Source organism: Takifugu rubripes, chromosome 7 (genome assembly GCF_901000725.2).
Source record: "Takifugu rubripes chromosome 7, fTakRub1.2, whole genome shotgun sequence".
NCBI classification, from domain to species: domain Eukaryota; kingdom Metazoa; phylum Chordata; class Actinopteri; order Tetraodontiformes; family Tetraodontidae; genus Takifugu; species Takifugu rubripes.
The window spans coordinates 5,423,113-5,438,743 of NC_042291.1; the positions used below are offsets into that span (position 1 = coordinate 5,423,113).

The following is a 15,631-nucleotide window of genomic DNA, read 5'->3' on the forward strand; positions in this document are numbered from 1 at the left end:
CCCTCTCCTCCTCACCTGGCTCCTCCAGTAGATCCTCTGAAGGTCCCGGTCGTTACATGTGTGACTAACCTGCCTCAGCACATGTGACCCGTGAGCTCCTCCTAAATTTAGAGGATGACTGCGTATGTGAGATGTTAGCGTGACCGCGGGAGTCACACAATTGTTCATATTTACACACGGTTGAGGAGGAGGAGGAAGTCCCGCTCTCATGCGACCTGTCGCCACGGTGACGCGATGTCTAAGTTTGAATTATCAGATGATGGCGGAACTCAGCTCGTTCATCTTTTAATCACAAACAACAGCCCATTTGAGTGCCTTAACTTCAACACCCAGGAAGTAGGAGTTATAATGTTATTGATAACAAAATTAGCCCCGTTTTATAATGATTTAATAATGATTTCGACTAAGTTACTTTTCTGGTGGTTTTGTGGGTAAATAGTCAGAATCGCAGTTGTTGATCTGCGTCACATCAGGGCTAATCGCTAATGCTCACGCAAGACTGGAGGAGAGAGGAGATGTTTATGAGAGATGGAGTGGAGGAGCTCTGGCTCTTGAACGCAGCACAGCTCAGAGCGTAACGTGACACCTGACATCATCTGCTTTGGGAATCAATAGAGAAACCAGATGAAATTCATCTGCCAGGAAAACTAAAACTCCTCCCACCACTTCCTCTGCTCACAGCTACATAAACTGAGCCACTTTGGGACTGAAGGAAGACCGAGATCCAGACCCAGAGGATCCAGACCCAGAAGATTCAGCTCTTCCACCCTTTGACTTCAGATTTCAGGTACATTTTTCATTCTTCATTTCTCTGAAGACTTTTATCTTAAGAATGAATCAAAGCAGCCAAGAGCTTTAAAGTTTCCACTGAGGCTGAAACAAAAGCAGCTTCAGAGGTTCTTGATGTTTTTGATGTGGAGACCATCAGAAACGTCACTGAGTGATTCAGGCCCAGCAGAGTTCTGGAGGACCACGTAGAAGCTCAGAAACGCTCCACTGCTGTTAAATGCTTTTTAGTCACCTCGTGCTTGAAGGTGCAGCACAAGTCCTGATGAGGCTGCACCAGAGGAGGTCTCAATGAAAGGCAGATGGCAGGAAGCCCTTGGTTCTGAACACGAGAGCAGGAAAAAGCCCTTCTGAATGTGCTGACTCAGCTCCGTCCGCTCCGTTCTCCATGCCTGTCCACGCCAGCAGCGCCAGTAAAAGATGAACATGTTTCAGGATGTTGTGCCGACTCTCCGTGCTGATGCTGCTGGCGGCCTCGGCTCTGGCCCACTTCGACCGAAGCCTCCTGGACAGCCAGTGGAACCAGTGGAAGCTGACCCACAGGAGAGAATACGCCACCCAGGTGAGCAGAAGCACAGAAAGGCCGATCCCATCTTTCATTGTGGATGATGTGGACTCTGCTTTAAGGCCACACTGAAATAGAACTGTTTCTTCCCTCTGACTGCATTTATTGTTCTTCTCTGCTGTTTTATTGCTGCTGTTGCTTAAAACACCGGCCCTTAAAATGCTAAAGACGCGGCCTCAGTTCCTCCTGCTAAATAAGCTTCTGCAGCGCTGCGCTGTTCATTACGACCAACGGAAACGCTGGAATTGTCATAACAGCTGTGGTTTGGGAGGGTGCCCTCCAGCTTCCTGCCGTCGTCTGATTGGTGGACGTGAACGCTGGAGTCTCTGTCGGAACCCTGACGGTGCAGTTTCAGCCTCGACAAATTCCTCAAGAGGGAATCAAGAGGTCTGGGAACAGATGTACTTTGTGATGTTCCGCTGGTGCGCACCTCAGAAACACCGCCAGAGACGCTCCCCTGGAGGCGCTCCGTCTCCTTGGAGACGAAGAATTCCTGTAAAATTGAGTCTGGACTGGGAGAGCAGCCACTGTGGGTCTGGCTGCCCCAGTTCTGGAGAGCTGAGCAGCACAAAGAGGATCGACAGCTGTTATCGTTCCCATCCTGAGCCAATCGGGCGCTCCTCACATGAACCCATCCCACACTAAAGACGTTTTTAAGTCCTCTTTGCTCTGCACGGAAGGATTTTATTAAAAGAGAAAGAATCAAAGTGTTTCCCTCCGTCGCTCCGGCCGAGCATCTGTCTGCTTTCAGCCGTCACATGGGCCCAGAGGTCTGCGGAGTGTGTGTGTGTGTGTGTGTGTGTGTGTGTGTGTGTGTGTTTCTCTTTACAAAACAACCGGACAAGAAAATGGAGCTGGGCTCATTTGAATAAAAGTCAGCAGTTAAATGCAGATTAACATCTAGGCCAGTATTTGTTTGCTCCATAATTAACGACATTTAACGAACTAATCGGTCGAATCGGTGAAACGAGCGTTCGTGCTGCAGGGTTCGTCTAATCTGCCCAGATTAGCTGGTTTTGGCCCTCAGATGTAAGGACGTCTGTTTGTCTCAGGGTGAAGAGGAGATCCGCAGGGCCGTCTGGGAGAAGAACATGAACGTGATCGACGCCCACAACCAGGAGGCAGCGCTGGGCATGCACTCGTACGAGCTGGGCATGAACCACCTGGGGGACATGGTGAGCCCTTCCCGTCTCTTTCTGCTTTGTTCTCCACCATGTGGACCGCGTGTCTCAGAAATGTCTCTGGCTCCAGTAAAGTTAGAGGATGGAGACCATGAACGGGCCAGTTTGAACTATGGGGGCGTGGCTAACGTCCCAGGGGGTGTGCCTGTAAACCAGCAGCAATTAGCAACGAGCTAACGTGTTTCTGCTCCCCAATAAAACCCCCGTCATGTGTTTTCTATTACTGTGACATTCATGTTCTGAGTATCTGGACAAAGTATCAGACAAAGCTGCTCGCCCCCGTCCGCCTGAAAATGGCGCCTCTCTTGTTCTGTTTGTCATCGATTGAATTCAGAAGTTAAATTAATTTTCTGAGTGGAGGAATTCCAGCGCTGCTGATCGATCAGCGCCGATCGAGCCACGTTCCTCAGGGAAGCAGCCAGTTTCACCTCTGCGGGGGTCATCAGAGCGACCGGGTTCTGATGGTTTGGTGTTGATATGTGTTGTCCTGTCTGGCAGAAGGTCAACTTTAATACTCACGTTTCCTTTATCTGCCCCTAAAAGAATTCTCAGCCCCCCAAAAATGTCTCGATTGATTGGCTGCTGCTGCAGAAATGCTGTGCAGACCTTCAGCTCATGTTGGTGGCCGGTCAGGGGGAGCATTAGACATCTCCGACATCTTCATCCGTGACTCTTCCTCACATCAGCAGAGGTGGCTGTAGCCGTGCTGCTGTCCAGTCACATGTGGACTGTCCCCACAGACATCCGAGGAGGTGCTGGAGAAGATGACCGGCCTGCTGGTTCCCCTGAACGACCAGCGCAACGTCACCATGGCGCTGAGCAACAGCATCGAGAGGCTCCCCAAACATCTGGATTACCGCAAGAAGGGCATCGTGACGGCGGTGAAGGACCAGGTGAGACGTTCTACACACCGCAGCGCGTGATTGGAATCAGTAAGGTTCTGTGTCTCCATGACAACAGATCAGTCAGAGACTCCAACAGAAGTGGTTCCTAAAAGTCTGAGTTTGATTCACCGAAGCAGGAAGTCAGAGTGAAAGTTCCTCTGTTCCAGAATAAACAACAATGACTACCTTTAGGAATAAGCACAGACAGGTGGGGTTGGTGGAGATCGCTGTCTGTACGTCACCATGGAGACAAGACAGAGCTAACACCGCTAACTTCTGTGGTATAGTGAAGGAACATTCCATTCTTCATGAGGAACCACTCCCAGTTCACCACTCTTTCCTAACAAACCTCAATCTGGGTTTATTTACCACAATTAGTGGCTCTGAGACAGTGAGACAGATGGGTTTTACAAATGTAAACAGGAAGTTATGAGTATGATGCATCTGCGTTCTGAGCCTGCAGGCAGATTAGAACGATCAGCTGTTATCTAATAATGGCTGATTCGGGAACAGCTGAGGAACTTTTCATTAAATACACACAACCTGGCACTTCATCAGTCAGGGTTCTGGCTCCGGGATGTTTTGGTCTCATCCCATACACACTAATATAATCTCTTTCACACAAACATCTTCCTTTTGCAGTGCCTGCATTTTATTCTATTAACTTTAAATTGACAAGATTCCAAAACGTTTAGGCACTAAAAATTATGATGCTGATGCTGTTTTCTCAGAACAATATTCACATCAGCTGATCTGGAATGGGCGTTTGTCCTGAACACATGAAAACACTTTTATTGACTCCAGATGCTTTAGGAATAAATGTTCCATGATTTTCAGGTTGTGAATTACCGCCCCCTGGTGGACAGATGTAGAACTGCAGCCATTAATGAGACATGCTTTGTTTGCATTAAGAACGCAACAGAATTCATTCTCCATGCTAACAACACTGCCTCCTCCTCCTCCGACACTCTCCCCGCTTGATTCAACCCTAAATCCTAAATATTTAGCGTCACTGTTGTGTTTAATACCCGTCACACTTAAGAAAAAGCAGTCGTACGCTGGTCTACAATAAATGTTAAACGGTGAAACTCTGCCCCCCTGTGGAGACGAAAGAGAAGAGTCTTAACTGATTAGTCACGTGATTGATTGACGCGTTCCATTTGTTTCATTTACCATCACATCAATCTAAAGAGCCAGAGTTTTATTATACTTCAACATACTTGAAATATATATGTGAATCAACGTCATTATGAGTAATTTGATGTAGTTTCTTCTTGCTCTCCTGGGTGTTTAAGAGTGCCCATTGTTAGCAGATAGCTTGTGGCTGTAATTGTAGTGTATAGTTCAATTACGGTGGCCACCTATCTGTAATTACATGTGCACAGATCCTGAAAGAAACGCTCACTCTCTTGTGCTGGTGTCTTCAGGGTCAGTGCGGATCCTGCTGGGCCTTCAGCTCTGCCGGGGCCCTTGAGGGCATGCAGGCAAAGAAGACGGGAAAGCTGGTGGACCTCAGCCCCCAGAACCTGGTGGACTGCGTTAAAGAGAACGATGGCTGCGGAGGCGGATACATGACCAACGCCTTCAGATACGTGGCCACGAACAGAGGCATCGACTCTGAGGCATCTTACCCGTACGTCGCACAGGTACGAGATCCTCAGCTTGATCCTGCAGCACTAAAGTCTCACGGCCGGGAATCTGAAGGATCCCGACCCAGGTCCCGGTAGGACCCTGGACCTGAGCGATGTGACCACAGACACATTTATCTCTCAGCTAAATCAGCTGGTCTGAACTTTACAGGCCACAAACCACATTATTCAACAGAAACAACAGGAAGCTAAGCTAAGCTAAGATGGCTCCTCCTTCGTGTCAGTAGGCATGTGACCAGTCTCACACTCTTCCATAAAAGACTGAATAAGACAGAAACAGAAGCAGCTGACCGTCAGATCAGAACAGAGCTTTACCATATACAGTATCATAGTGATTGGGTCAGAAAATGGAGGGGGCTGCTTTTCGGGAATGTCGAGTGACCAGTATTTACTGCACGTCCCTCCTTCCCTTACCCACAGATTAATCATTCTATCTACAGACCACATTCCTTCGGCTGTGGTACGAATCATTAATTGGAGCTGAGAGATAAGATCTCTTCCTAACAGATTTACGGGACATGTGGTGGAGATCACGAAAGGGGCTTTAAGTGTGATTCCACTTACAGGGTCACAAACATCTACAGGAACTGACATTCTTTCTTTAGTTATGAGACCATTTGCTGATCTCACAAAAATCTGTGTAGAAGTTGGTGCCAGGGCTATTGGATCTCTAATTACTGATTTACCTGCGCCCGTGTCCACTAAGAATGTTAAAGAATTACCTAACACGGTCAGTTGTACTTCTGGTTTGCCTTCAGCAAACAGGAAGATGGTTTCTAAGTCTAAAACATCTTCTAAGTCTTCTTTTTCAAATTGGTCAAATTTTGTGCCCTGATTTGTTTTAATTTTTGTGACATCTTTTTCTGGTTCTAGTCATTGTTGAGGTGGATTAGAACCTTGCTGCTGTCCTCTATTGTTTCTCTGGTCACGTTGTTTCTTTCTGCAATCACGTTCCCAGTGTCCATAATTTTTACAATAATGACACTGATCTTTTTCACTGAAATTGCCTCCTCCTCCCCTTCCGCCTCGGCCTCGCCCACGTCCGCGGCCTCGGCTTGGGAGAGGGTTGGCATTGAAAAACATGCCTGTTGATTGATTCTTACTCTTTTGGCATTGTCTTTCAGCATGCATAGCATGTTGTTCATAGCGGCCTAGGTTACAAGTTCCGAAATCAACTACCGGTAATTGTCTCTCTACCCAGGTTTTTATCTCTGATTTTGATCCCCCATGTATAGCTTGCTTTAACTGCTGTTGGTAGGGACCTTCTGGTTCTTCCGCATACGGAATTCCACTATTTTTTCGGAACATTCTCATGCTATAGTCTTCAAAACTTTCGTCAGTCTTTTGTCTTGTGGCCGTAATGGCGCTGTAGTCAGCTCGTCTGGTAAAAGTAGTTCGCATGCGCTCGTACAGTCGGTCAAGTCTGTCATTTAGTTCTTGGCTGCCAGGCTGCCATGGTTGTTGAGTGGCTGGATCCACTGGGACCCAATCTCCTCTAACAGTGCCCCATTTCTTGCCATTAACACACATGAGGACTTGCTGGGTTTCAGTACCGTTAGTATGGTAACTTCTTAGTAACTGCCTGGCCTGTCTAAGTCACCATCCCAATCGAACTTAGTCATCCACAGCTGAACATATGAGCATGAACCTGGATATTTGTCTTCCATGTGTTTACATGATGCTGGAATTTCGAATTCAGCACCTTTTGTGGAATGTTGGTTGCCCATGTTTGCACTTTATTTCATCAGTTTTTATGTATTTGAGTGGAGACGCCTGATCTCCCGACTGAACAACCCTCAATCCCTACAGGATATCTAGTTCAGTCCCTCCGCCGTGGCCTTATAACCCCTCTTTTTTAATCAGGAGAGTATACACCAAGCTTCTACCTCCGAGGAGGCGGGTGTATCTTGCCTCTGCTTCTCTCCTGATGGCCAGGCAGGCAATACCGCGGTATATTCCGTGTAGCGCTTTTCGTGTCTTATACTCACTCCGTTGTCTCTATGGTTTCTCTCTGAGTTGTTTTGGTGCCTTCTTCCCGTCACTGGAGATGGTCGCCCTGGGAGGGATGAAGACCGGCCTTCCGTCAACTCGTGATGAAAGGTCTTTCACTTCGGACGTCCTTTTGACTCCGGCTGTGCACAGACTTCGGCGTTCGGTCGTCCCACGGCGCTCCTCTCCAGGTCTTGGGATCCGGCTCGAAGGACCAATTTTTGTGAGGGTGATGTTTGGTCACCCGCGCTGTTCGTTCACTAGACTCAGATCAACCACACAAACAACAGGAGGCCTTGCAAGGGAGAGCTGACGAGCAGTTCAAGCTTCCTCTCTCAACTCCGTTCGTCTGCTGCTCGCTCTTTTATTTGGTGCACACAAGATTTATGTCAATCTGACCTCATGATTCCTTCTCCGACTTCCTCGTGTCCTTGAACATGGTACCTCTCAGTGCTGGGTACCTAACAGCTTCAATACTTGGTTCAAACACTCATACATTCCTTTTAATTAAACATTCTAAATCTACTTACTATACTTACTATAGCATTGAAACGATAATAGTAATAACAACAATAATTCTTCTCACAGATATGACACAGGGAAATTAATAAAAGGTGATTTAGCAGAAATCTTGAAGTGGGAACTCTGTTGGTTTCCTCTTTTTTCATAAGAGGAAGTCGAGCTGCATGCGATCAAATATGTCACATGACAGTGAAATCACAGTGCTGAGCTAACGCTGCTAGCGGTCTTTAGCGTGGTTAAAAGCTTTATGTCAGACGTCATTGGGCTGTAAACATCTTGTTGTGGTGCCAATACTGGAGAGGGCGACGCTTTAGTCGCCATGCTAACGATAATAATTCATGCTTTGTTTAATTGCTGTTTTGCCGTGCGTGTTGTGTTCAGGAGCAGTCCTGCCAGTACAAGGAGTCGGGCAAAGCGGCTGAGTGCAGCAGCTACGAAGAGGTTCCACAGGGCAACGAGAAGCAGCTGGCCTACGCTTTGTTTAAACACGGGCCGATCGCCGTGGGCATCGATGCCACCTTGTCCACCTTCCAGCTCTACAGTAAAGGTCAGACAGATCTTTCCTCCTTCAATCAGCGGTTGCTGGTTAAATAGTGGTTTGACAAGGAGAATAAATAGAGCGAAAGGGTCCCTGAAGGCAGCACAGGTGCTGACTCTCCTCCCCCACTCAGGTGTTTACTATGACCCCAACTGTAACCCTGAAAACATCAACCACGCCGTGCTGCTGGTGGGCTACGGCGTGAACAGCAGGGGGCAGCATTACTGGATTGTGAAGAACAGGTGAGTCAGGACGGCGCCAGACCAGGCCACCGGCGATGTCCCCCCCGTCATCTTCTTCTCTTCTCTGTCCCGTCCACAGCTGGAGCACAAACTGGGGCAACGGCGGGTACGTCCTGATGGCCCGTAACCGTGGGAACCTGTGCGGCATCGCCAACCTGGCCAGTTACCCGCTGGTGTGAGGAGAGAGGGACGAGGAGGCTCAGACTACTGCGGACAGAAACCCTCCAGCACCACTACAGGAAGTCAGATCGGAGGCTAGCGTTCCGGAGCTGGACATCGGAATGCCGCGATGCTTTTCCTGACCTGTTTAAGCACTTTTTAAAGTCACCCGCTGAGTTTATTGAGTGACTGTTGGCACACGGGATGTACATATTTCCAGGGTTTTTGATGACATTTTCAGTTCTTGAATAATTTCCAGCATTTCTCCTTCCTGTGAATTCCTTTTCTCCCTTTTCTCTCGTTTCTTCCTTCAATCAAACTTCAATCAAACTGTTTTCTGCAAATAAAGACTCACTTTACAAGTGAAACTGTTTGGATCGATTTCTGATCAGCAGCTGATTTGACGAGCTGAATGTGTGAGATCTGGCGCCCCCTGGCGTCTAAAGCCACACTTTTGACCTGCAGATGTGCGATCTGGCGCCCCCTGGCGCCAACAAGTAACATTAACGAGCCCAAACATGTTTGTCTGTTCTGGGCTTCTGTAGCAGCACTGACATTTAAAAGCTCATAATGACTGAAGCTGAAGGCTGGATGAGGTTCTTCTTTCTGCCTGGACCGTTGCAGCAGGACGTGAGGACACATCGTGGCTTCCCTTTCAACAGAACCTCCCCAACATTCGCCCTGTGGGCAGCAAAAGCAGAAATGTGGAGCGCAGAAATAGTTCCAGCAGGTTCAAGAGAAAATTTCAGGGTCAGACGTGTAAACGCTGGTTTTTCACCATCGAAGAGAGCAGAAATGATCTCAGATCAGCCCAGAAATCACCGGAGGTGAAGGTTCCACAGGTGACTCCGCCACAGATAAGCCATTTTTAACCAATCGGGCATGTTCGGCCATCAGGTGACATCATTTAGAGGAAGAAGACTTCCACAGTTCTGCTGCTTTGACCTCCTCCAGCTGCTCATCCCTCCATCACACACCTGAACTCAGCAACATCTGGCAAACGGCCACTGGACGCTGCAACCTCCCGACCCCCCGGGCCAGCCTCCTGCCAGGTCCGCGTCCACCTCTCGACCCGCCTCTTCTCCTTCCAACTGGCTTTTAAAGGTCGTGACCCCCCTGCTGAAGGCAAACATTTTCAGTGATCTCTGACCTCAACATGAGAAACTTTAAAACAGAATAAATTCGTTGCTGTGCTGCCTAAACCAGGCTTTTTTCTCTTGATCTCGTTATTTAAACGTTCACTTTCGCTTCTGATCGTTGACGCTGCAGATCACGCGCCCGCCGCGAGGGCGACCCCCCAGATTATGAATGTTCTTGTTAAAATCATCTTAAATTAATCAGCTTCGATCTTTTGCGCCTTTAAAAGTCCTTAACGTTTCTAAGTTTGTGACGCACCTGCACGTGCTCAGGTGCTGCCCCACACGCGCGCGCGAGCTGCGCTTTCGCGTGGAGGAAGCGGCGCGGCGGGTCACGTGACCCCAGTCTCAGCAATAAGAAGCAGGAAACCAAACCCTGCCGCAGTTGGAGCAGCAGCGATGAGCGCGACGATCGGAGGTAAACTGGTCACTTTCATCGATTAATGATTCGATTTTCAGGTTTGCGGGCTTCTGTGGCAACCTGAGAGGTTATGGGAAAACTAATTTTGGCCTCGCTTTTACTTTCGTTTTAACTATTTTTCCTCCTGTTTCTTCGACAAAATGTAAAATAATACATTTAAATAAGTAATGCTAATGAAACACTTTGAGCTTTAACTGCTTAACTGAACATCTGTAAATAGAATAAATCTTATATCAGTATAATCGCAGATTATTGCTTCATTGCGTCACTTTGACTTTGTGTTCTAGTTTCCTGTAAGATTGAAATTGATGTTACTGATTTAAACAGGATTCAAGTTTAACAACGTCTACAGAACCTTCAAATGTCCGTATTTGAATAAGAAAGCTGCTTTTCCAACAACTTTGGTCTTTGTTTCTAATTGCTGACTTGAGTTTTAGATTTATGAGGAAGTGAAATCATCAAAGGTGCTTCGTGCGGGGGTGCGCGCGCGCGTGACATCTTTCATTCACTAAATTTGCTGATCCTCAATTTATCTATAACGGATTTAAGGAACTGCAGTTTCTGATGGGGACACGGAAGCAGCTGAATCAATGTTGCTTCTTGACTGTTGCGTTCTGAACCCACTTCCTGCCCACACGGGCTGGGTGAGCTCGTCCCTTTAAAGGTCCTCTTCCAAAAGTTTCATTATGAGCTCATCCTAAAAAGCACCAAGGTTTAAACTGTTCATATATTTAAGACCATTTTTGTCCTCGAATGCACAGAATGTTACTTTCCTTGGTTATAAATGGTTATAAATTAGGTGAAGGAATTATAGTCAGGCTAATGTGACCTCTGACCTCAGGCCTGATGTTGGGAGCCATGCTGCTGTGCGTCGGCGCGGCGGCCGCGTTTGACAGCACTCTGGACGTCCACTGGGAACTGTGGAAGAGGACACACAGCAGGACGTACGAGTCGGAGGTACGGCGTTGAAACAGGCCAAAATCCATATGCACGATGACCTCGTGACCTCTGTGTTCTGTCTGGAGGTGGAGGAGGGAAGCCGCAGGGAAGTGTGGGAGAAGAACCTGAGGCTGATTAACATGCACAACCTGGAGGCCTCGATGGGACTCCACACCTACGAGCTGGGCATGAACCACATGGGGGACCTGGTGAGACGCTCGCCGACCCAGACGGACATCGATTCATGATTATTATTGTGATGATGATGACGACGGCGGCTTTTCTTCATCAGCAATGAGGTCAAAGGTCAGAGTTTGTCTGCTTTTAAACTTGAACTTGCTCCTCTCAGCATGCAGAGGAGATCCTGCCGACCCTGACCACGCTCACCCCCCCCTCCGAGCGCCAGAGGGGGCAGTCTATCTTCGTCACCTCGGAAGGAGCCGATCTGCCACAGACGGTGGACTGGAGGGACAAAGGCTTGGTCACCAGCGTGAAGAAACAGGTGAGACCTTCACCTGTGATTAGTTTTATCACTTAAAGTCGGATCTAAGTGCTCAAATATTCTTTAGTGTTGCTGAAACAGAAGGAAAAAAACCCTTTTGCTGGAGGTAGTCTCAGGTTTAGAGGAGAATCCTGAAAAGTTGGTTTGTGCCGATGAGCCCCGGTCAACCGGAGACGCATAAATATCGATCTCCTTTCCGTGCAACACCTTCAATTGAATTGAGGATCCGGGAAACGTCCCGCGAGTCCGCAGAGTTCTTTAACCTCCTCGTCTCGCTGCCAAACACGGAATTGTGGATCTTTGAGGCAATAACGGAATCTGCTTCCACCGCAGGGCTCCTGTGGCTCCTGCTGGGCCTTCAGCGCCGCGGGGGCCCTGGAGGGGCAGCTGGCCAAGACCACGGGGAGGCTGGTCGACCTGAGCCCCCAGAACCTGGTGGACTGCTCGGGCAAATACGGCAACCACGGCTGCAACGGCGGCTACATGCACAGAGCCTTCCAGTACGTCATCGACAACCAGGGCATCGACTCGGAGGCGTCGTATCCCTACAGAGGACAGGTGCATGATGGGACACCATCCCAACCCTTTCCAGTGTCTTGGTTCATATCGGAGGGTTGATTGTAAAATAATGTTAATTTAGTTTTCTTCATGTTAGCTGAAAGGTTAAACACAGGCCTCTTATAACTTCTTATGTATCAAACAGCTACTCAAGACAATGCTAGCGATGTTTCAGGTTAAAGTATTGGCTCAAACTCTTTTTCCATAAACATCTGGAGAACATGAGCGTCTGGACTTTAAAGTACAGATTTGGCTAAGGTGAAGTGCATTGTGGGATACCTAGCTTTCTCAAGTCCACACAAGTCACATCTCATGTAAACCTGATACAGAAGGGAGGAGGTAGACTTGCCGGCCCTCCTTACTTCCTGTTTGAGCGGAGGAGGGAGTTTTTAGCCAATCAGAAGAGATGTTGTAGGAAAGCTCCGAGGTTAGATTCTGGCTCACCGCTTGTGTAATTAAAACATTATTTCACTGCAGAAAACTAAAAAATACTCCTGTAATTTGAGTAAATGCCCCGTTCCATCTCCTTCTGGCTTTAATCCCGTCTGCCTCTGCCTTCAGGTGCAGCAGTGCCACTATAACCCAGCGTTCCGCGCCGCCAACTGCTCCCAGTACCGGTTCCTGACTCAGGGGGACGAAGGGAACCTGCAGGCAGCGGTCGCCTCCATCGGACCCATCTCGGTCGCAATCGATGCCAAGCAGCCCAAATTTTACTTCTACAAAAGCGGTGGGTTGCAACCGCGGCACGGGTTTTCTTCTTCACGTGTAGGCGGGGTCACGGGAGACTGATGTGGTGTTTGGTCTGACTCCGCCCATTTCAGGGGTGTACGACGACCCCGGCTGCAGCCAGACGATAAACCACGCGGTGTTAGCCGTTGGCTACGGTACGCTCAACGGACAAGACTATTGGCTGGTGAAGAACAGGTGAGACGGTAGCATACCAGGCTAATCTTTGGGAAGGTCCTACGTATTAACTGGCTGTAGCGCCCCCTGCTGGTCGCCTGCAAGCATGACGTGAAACATCTTAATAATATTTGATGGTCTACAGAAAAATCTATAACCCGTTCCAATCTTCAGCGAATGCTAACAGCCGTTGTGTTTGCAGCTGGGGAGTTGAGTTTGGAGACAAAGGCTATATCCGGATGGTGCGAAACAAGAATGACCAGTGCGGCATCGCTCAGTTTGCCTGCTTCCCCATCATGTGACCACAGACGGGCCGACCTGGGACCTGCTCGAAATTCTGTGTTTACAGGGAGAATTTAGCGCCGATTTAGTCTGATTTTAATCCACTTTTTAAAAATAAGAGATTACATGGAGACTTTTAAACTACAATCAGCAAGTTAATGTTGTGTGTGTGTGTGTGTGTGTAGCCAAGATCAATATATCAGCTTATCGATGGTCCTGGTCCAGCCTGGGTGATGATGAGGGTGCAGATCTGTCCGACGGCTAAATCTGCCATGAAAACAGCCTGAAAGGTTTCCATTGACTCTGTTGGAAAACAGCTTGTTGGTCAATTTAGCTTTCGCATGTTAGGACAGAAGGAATGCCAAAATCAATATGTGGATCTTTGGTGAACGTCTCCATCCTGATGCAACGTTGTAGCCTGTACGAACCGCCTCCGGGCAGCAAGCGCCGGCTGTAGGAGCACAGGACTTAACTACGTTTTTCGAGGTCTTAAATGCTCTGGCGCGTCGGACTGGATCACGGTTAAAACCGTGAGGCTCCTCATTAGCTGTTTCTGGGTGTGGATGTGAACAAAACGCTACCAAGTGGCGTCTCAGTAGCATTGATGGTGACTAGTGTGGGTTTTCTATCTGTGATTTAAGCGTTTATGTGTCATTTTCCTGTACGACTCGTTAAAACGAATAAAAATGGAGACCCAGTAAAGAGGCTCAGGCTCATCCCGGGTGGCTGATTAGCATTTGGATCAGATGTTGATCAATGTAAATATTTCAATACTGCTGTCATAGAAATGCTAATTCCTGGTAGAGGCTCTTGTTTTGTTGGCCTCTTGCCCCTCTGGCGTCTTCAACAAAGGGGACGCGGCGCGGCGTTGGGTTACAAATGGGTCATTTTTATTTTTTTTAGTGCAACATCACAACAAACAATTTTCACATGAGGTATTCAAAGGGATTTTCTTTAGTTGTTGATACAAAATGTCCCACCATGATTGACGTTTAAAGTGTTGTTCATCTTTTTTTAATTCTTATTTCAAAGCCTTTGGTAGGTTAGCCACATTCAATAGTAAGTCTAACACATGGACAAGAATGGCACGATAAAGCATGGTGGGCGGAGTCGGAGCCGAGGAAACTCCAGTCAAATATAATATTTCCCTCGGCTCTTCCTCGTTAAAGCTTTTTGGATGGATTTCAATAATTCCTACTTACAACAGTGGGATTGAACAGTATTCCAACTACACTAAACATTCTGGGGAAATGGGGGCGGGAGGGTGGCTTACAAATGTGGAAAAATAGCTTCTGTCTCCTCCAACCATTGTGTTTCTGTGGGGATGAGCGCTCCGTCTTTGAGCTTTTCTGTACCAGGAAATGATTTTTTTGGAAAACAAGGAATAGGCAACGTTGATTACAGCAAGATCCTCCTTGCTTGGATTGTCACCTCCTCTTTTTTTTTGGTCTTGAGAGTGATTTCTATTTACACACAGAACATGGATGGATGAGACACTCTAGCATACTGGGGTTTGAAACTGGGGCTGGATGGGGGCCTCCTTCAGGCTCCTGTCACGGATTGATTCCAGCACATTTGGTTTGTAGTAAAAAGGCATGAAGAAAGAGACAGATGGACAGACGAGAGAGACAGACACCCTGTCGGGATGGATTCTTTGGTTAAGGAACATCTTTGCCACGCGACGTCTCACACAGTTGAGGTAGATGGGTAAAGTCTTCATGTACACACGGGGGAGGGGGGAGACGCTGGATTCACAGTCAAAAAAGACTTCCATCTGAAAACTGTCAGTTTCTCAGTTCCAACAAAATACTGTTTCTATGCGACATAAATAAGCAGCACGCGGAATCAACCGGTGCTTCCTCTGAATCCTCTGAGTGCTACAGTGGCTCTGACGGGGAACTGCTAAACCACCCAGGATACATGGCCGTTCAGCAGTTACCCATCAATCTTTGGTTGTTTTCATGGTTCAAACATTGTTTAAAAAAGCAAAAACAAAAGCGTCGTGGCCATTTTGTTCTGAGAGCGAGCGTTCAAATCTCCCAAGAGTTGCTCTGCAACGGCTGCCAAGCTTGCTTTGGGGGGGCAGGTTCGCAGAGCGGCCACTAGGGGGCGCCGGAGGCTAAGATGGAAGTGCCAATCACCTGCAGCATCCAGGCTGGACCCCTCCCTCGTCCCTGGCTCAGTGAGGGGCTTCAGAGCTTGACAGGATCAGGAGGTGGCTCCACACAATAAAAACAAGCTGTCTCCATTTTAGGCTCCCCATCGAGGAGACAAAGAGAAACCTGGAAGGTGTCACCTCGGCTTTGATTCCATGTGAGGCGGGAGCAGGGTTCAACGCAGGTGCCTCCAAACTCGTTTATTTTTAATTTCTATTC

The 15,631-nt window shown here is 48.0% G+C and overlaps 2 protein-coding genes across 2 annotated transcripts; both read left to right on the forward strand.

Moving 5' to 3' along the window:
• The first annotated feature begins 637 nt into the window (after nucleotides 1–637).
• On the forward strand, nucleotides 638–8,883 carry ctsk (cathepsin K). Its single transcript, XM_003965806.3, has 8 exons — nucleotides 638–787; nucleotides 1,222–1,348; nucleotides 2,404–2,526; nucleotides 3,273–3,425; nucleotides 4,844–5,062; nucleotides 7,958–8,123; nucleotides 8,248–8,356; nucleotides 8,436–8,883. Exons 2-8 carry the CDS (start codon nucleotides 1,223–1,225, stop codon nucleotides 8,533–8,535), a joined length of 996 nt encoding a protein of 331 aa, XP_003965855.1. The 5' UTR covers nucleotides 638–787; nucleotide 1,222; the 3' UTR covers nucleotides 8,536–8,883.
• Nucleotides 8,884–9,918: 1,035 nt separating this feature from the next.
• ctss2.2 (cathepsin S, ortholog 2, tandem duplicate 2) lies at nucleotides 9,919–13,961 on the forward strand. The gene is made up of 8 exons (XM_003965807.3): nucleotides 9,919–10,069; nucleotides 10,914–11,029; nucleotides 11,098–11,220; nucleotides 11,361–11,513; nucleotides 11,847–12,071; nucleotides 12,633–12,798; nucleotides 12,893–12,995; nucleotides 13,177–13,961. The coding sequence occupies exons 1-8, from the start codon at nucleotides 10,051–10,053 to the stop codon at nucleotides 13,274–13,276; spliced, it is 1,005 nt and encodes a 334-aa protein (XP_003965856.2). The 5' UTR covers nucleotides 9,919–10,050; the 3' UTR covers nucleotides 13,277–13,961.
• The last annotated feature ends 1,670 nt before the right edge of the window (nucleotides 13,962–15,631 follow it).

What these genes read in the sequence shown, in the direction of transcription:
- ctsk (XM_003965806.3), top strand. Translation starts at nt 1,223, where the DNA reads ATGTTGTGCCGACTCTCCGTGCTGATGCTGCTGGCGGCCTCGGCTCTG. An exon ending in GGAGAGAATACGCCACCCAG is followed by an intron (nt 1,349 to 2,403) that starts GTGAGCAGAAGC and finishes TGTTTGTCTCAG; the next exon opens with GGTGAAGAGGAGATCCGCAG. An exon ending in TGAACCACCTGGGGGACATG is followed by an intron (nt 2,527 to 3,272) that starts GTGAGCCCTTCC and finishes CTGTCCCCACAG; the next exon opens with ACATCCGAGGAGGTGCTGGA.
- ctss2.2 (XM_003965807.3), top strand. An exon ending in CGTATCCCTACAGAGGACAG is followed by an intron (nt 12,072 to 12,632) that starts GTGCATGATGGG and finishes CTCTGCCTTCAG; the next exon opens with GTGCAGCAGTGCCACTATAA. An exon ending in TATTGGCTGGTGAAGAACAG is followed by an intron (nt 12,996 to 13,176) that starts GTGAGACGGTAG and finishes TTGTGTTTGCAG; the next exon opens with CTGGGGAGTTGAGTTTGGAG.